Source organism: Cebidichthys violaceus, unplaced genomic scaffold, assembly GCF_023349555.1.
Source record: "Cebidichthys violaceus isolate CVI_PGR_0920_01 unplaced genomic scaffold, fCebVio1.0.p SCAF_145, whole genome shotgun sequence".
NCBI lineage: Eukaryota > Metazoa > Chordata > Actinopteri > Perciformes > Stichaeidae > Cebidichthys > Cebidichthys violaceus.
Window position 1 is genome coordinate 282,386 of NW_027176313.1, and position 4,587 is coordinate 286,972.

The 4,587-nt window shown below is 45.6% G+C and overlaps 1 protein-coding gene across 1 annotated transcript in view; it reads right to left on the minus strand.

The window, feature by feature from the left end:
* Positions 1 to 3,145: 3,145 nt before the first annotated feature.
* Positions 3,146 to 4,587, minus strand: part of LOC137871520 (CAAX prenyl protease 2-like) — a gene marked incomplete at its 5' end in the record, with an annotated part of 4,713 nt that continues 3,271 nt past the window's right edge. The window contains 2 exon segments of the mRNA XM_068709359.1: positions 3,146 to 4,010; positions 4,013 to 4,090. Of these exon segments, the coding sequence (XP_068565460.1) occupies positions 3,742 to 4,010; positions 4,013 to 4,090 (347 nt within the window).

Genomic DNA, 4,587 nt, shown 5'->3' on the forward strand with positions numbered 1-4,587 from the left:
AAAATAGATCTGATTACAAAAGATAGTGCTCAATATAAACATCGGTGGAGTTCTGTCTCACCAGCTCACTCACAAGTTCTGAGATATTCCTCCTCTGGGTGCTGTGTATTAAAATAACGGAGCTGCTAAAGCTTAGCAAAAATAGACTCTGCGGTGTCTCTCGCTGCCGCTGTCTGAATATTAAACCGGGTTTTCCATCTTTGACAACAAATACTGATGTGTTGTTGCTGGCTGAGGAGAGGCTTTTGGGGAAAATACGATGCGTTTCTTTTCTCTTCTCGTGTTTCTTTTTACAGCAGTAAAAAAGGCAAAACTAGTGTTTCCCGAACCCCGACTGTGTCCGAGGTTAAGCCGGCAACGGGAAAGAGTTCAGGCTGCTTGCAAATAATATGTGGAGAGTTTCTGGAGTGTGGTGGAGCAATGCATGAGCACACAGAGGTATAGAGAAAATGAAAAGGGAGAACTTCAACCTGTGCCCCGCTTACAGAAATAAATGTAAAGATATTTGGGGGGGGGGGGGTAGCAGCTTGAACAAAGGACTGCTGTGAGCCTTTCTAACAGGAAGTAATAGCTGGCAACACGTGGCTCAATCTATAAAGTCCATCAATCTTCAATTTGAAAATGCATCTCTCAATCCAGTGAATTTAGAAAATAGTGTGTGTGTGTGTGTGTGTGTGTGTGTGTGTGTGTGTGTGTGTGTGTGTGTGTGTGTGTGTGTGTGTGTGTATATATATATATATATATATATATATATATATATTTGGGGTCTGGTGCATGCATGGGGTCTCTTCACAGGAAGATGAGGTTGTGGGAGTATTATCTCTGGTGATTATTTCATTTTTCTTCTGTTCTCTATTAAATGTGCCACGCCCCCTGGACACCGACAATGAAAGCATCAAATGGGCTTCAAGTGTCACGACAGACGCGCGTGTGAGAGAACACACACCATCGACGACGCCAACATGCACTAAATGTTCTGCTTTTTGCCCTTTTTCTGAAAAAAAAAAGACGATATTCCTGCTGACATGTTTACATGTAACGACACAGGACTCAACAGGAAGGACTCACCCGGGGCAAATAAACCGACACGTCGGGCTCGTCAATCTAGGAACTCATTTGCCCAGTTGGGCAAGTGGTAAAAAACATTTGATTACCACTAATAAATAAAACTATTTTTGTAGAAAGTGAGTTTTCTGACCCCGACGTAAAACATTTACATGGAACCCTGAATGAAAATGAATGTTCTACTAATATTCGTGTTTATGTGTGACGTACGTCCTGCTGCTCCGCCCTCTAAATAACTTAAATAATCATTAAGTTTAAAAGCAGGTGTGTTTCTACGTCCGACCAGAAATGTTTCTGCTGCCTTGCAAAACGCTGACTAGTGAGTTTCTTAACACAGAGCCGTGAACAGGCAAGAGGCCAGAGAATGCTTCTAAAACGTGAGTAATATTGACATATCCCATGTCTTGAATCAGAAAATGATACATTCAGAATAAAGCCTTATTCAGAAAGTAATGTATCAATGACCTGCATCGTATCTGGAACAACAGTGGAACATTAGTGTGCACAGGAACGTAGTCGCTGACCGTTACTAGAGGCCAAAGTCTGAAAGAAAAATAAGCTAAAATGTATTGTAAAATCTTTCTAGAGGCGTGAATAGATCTGAGGCGTGTCATCATTTCTAGATTGTCTAATTTCATTCAAAGCTCCCGTGTAAAGAACAAGAAACCAGGGGTTCAACCACCAAGTCACAAAAACTGGTCTGCCAGCTCCTGAAGAACATCCATCTATACGCAAATAAGAGTCCATCCTGGAGCCACGGGGTTCTGGACTGTTTGTAAAGTTGAGAAAAAGACTCGAGCAACGAATCAAACGTAAAGCGTAAACAGCAGTGAGATCCTCCCCACAGGGCTCCTCCTCCCCGCATCAATCTCCTCTACATAATTGTGTAGAAGCTACAGTGAAAAGAAGTTAGAGCGAATTGGTTTTCCCCCGGTTGACGGATGGCTGATGTCAGACGGGCCGATAAACGGAACGCAGAGTTCCCCCCTCAGCGAAGGCCTCGGACAAAGAGCTGCGGCGCCCTCTGCTGGCAGCTACAGGTAGCTTCTAGTCACTGTAGTCCTAAACTTCACAGAAATGAACGTACGTATACGAGCGTCCAGAGCATCCAGAGCATCTACCGCTTCACAGAAAATAGAGCCACACTCTTCCCCATGTAGAGGATTTATCAGTGGGCTGAAGATCCAAGCAGCCCACTTCTTCTTCTTCTTCTTCTTCTTCTTCTTCACAGTATCAGAACTCTCCCTCCCAGAAGCACCTCAAACATCACCGACGGTGAGCGACGAAAACACTCCAACAAGTGGAGCCAGAGGTCAACGAGTCAGAAGAGGAATTATCTTCTAGTTCGACGGTTTTAATCAAATAACGTTCTTCTAGAACAAAAGCCAGTGCTGCACTTTGATGTCCCCGATAGAGGACGAGAACAAGGTCACGCAGAAGTCTAGTGCACACGAACGGTTTGAATTGAGATGCTGGTCTCCAACAAACGTCTTTCTATCTCGAGTCTCATTTGAGTTTTGTTTTATGATTATTTCTCGCAGACGTGAACTTGTATTGGACACGCGTTGACGGCGAGGATCACATTACAGCTGCAGAGCTCTCTCCTTCAAGACTGGACCAATTCTAGGACCTCAAAGTAAAAAGATCTTCGAAAATGTTTCGACGACTAATAATCTCCAAGAACGGAAGACCCAAAAAAAGCTCGGGAGTTGCGGCGTCGGACATTATGTCTGATAAAATCCTAAAGCTTCGGATTATACAACACAACACGGACACCAAACGAACGACGGACGTCTGCACATGGGTCCCTGCAGTGCTTCATGGACATCTGTAGACCCAGTGAACCCACACAGCACCTAGACAGGGTTTAGTGCCCAGCAACCATCATCCATTTCCTATTTCAACATCACACCAACGGGGATTTGTGAGCCTCTGCGGACCACAATGCAGTGCGGCCAGAAGAAAAAACGATTCAAGTCTATTAGAACATTAGAGTTCTGTACGGCGAAACCAGGCCTGGACCTGCTTCTTTTAGACTCAACCTAACCCTACTAGTACTGCCCCAATTTAACATCCAAACCTGAATCTGAACACCCCCCCCCCCAACCCGACCCAAAACCTCTGATGTTCTGGCTAATGCTTTACAGCGTTTAATGGCGTTGACCACGCTGAGAAACACGATGGCATCAACCCCACATGACATTCTCGAAGACGTCACCGTGGATCGGATTGATCAGTTCATCAAAAAATAAAAAAACAATCAGCTGTTGCAGCCCTAATGTGTGCATAGAGCTGCTACAAGTAAGGTAGATCAGAGTTGAACCAGGAGGTGGACCGCTTGGACTTTGTTTCCAAATGTCTGTAATACCGTGCTTATTGTATTATTATTATTATTGATAGACATGGCTGCAGAAATGACAAAAAATAAGAGAATCAACTTTTTATCCTTTAAAAAGTTGAGTTTGACCGAGTGGAAGATTATGAGGCGTCGTCACAGATTGATGAGATCTGTCGGTGTGAGAGGATCTGAGGAGGACCTGGCCTTCAGAGGCTCATCCCGCCCCCCCCTCCCCCCCCTACCTAGACCGGGTCTCTGTAGAAGAGCTCCAGAGGATTTATCGACATATCGAGGGTCCATAGATCGTAGAACATGGCAACTTAGTCCAAATGGCTGTTTTAGCGCCGTCGCCCAAACTGGACCTCACCTGAACTCTTAACTTGGCATAAAGAAAGAAAAAAAAAAAAACAACACACCATGACATGACGAAAGCAGAGAAGTGTGAGGGTGTGGAGGGGGTCAGGAGAGGCAGAGGGAGCTGGGGAGGAGGTGAGGGTGCACACCGGTGTGGGGAGGCCGTAGTAGGAGGGGTCGGTGAAGGGGAAGAGGAAGAGCAGGAAGAGGACGACGCCCATCAGGTAGGAGGAGAGGACGGTGAAGCGGTGCGGTGCTCCATCGCCGTGCTGACAGCCGGGAAACCCATGTAGTTACAGAAGGAGTGGCAGAGCACCGGACCCATCAGGTGACCTGCAACACACGGGGGGGAGGAGCCATCAAGCACCTGGTGCACGACGGTTTTAGGGGGCAAAACTGGGGCGATTTGCGTAACATGCAGAAGGTATTTCTAGTTGTAGTCACTTTAAATAGATCTTCTAAACGTCTCTCCATCGCCGCTATGCTAAAAGACATTTCTGCACCGCTGTTGCTATGGTAACACCACGTGTCATGTAACGTCGTCATATTTTCCGTTTACTTTAACAGCCGAGAACGAGTGAGAAAGTGACTTCAACCGACCGTTCAGACGGTTTTCAGTCTGTGTCGTTTCTAATATTCGCCCCGCACTGACGCAGTAATACATTATGTTATTATGTTATCTTAACTGATGGGACTCCAGAGATGAAATCAATCCACGTCATAACCACCACAAGTCTGAAGTCAAGCGCTGCAGTAAAAACACCGACAGTGCAGATCAGGGGAAAGCGTTGCTGTGACACACAGATTAAATTAATCTGTGTGTCACAGCA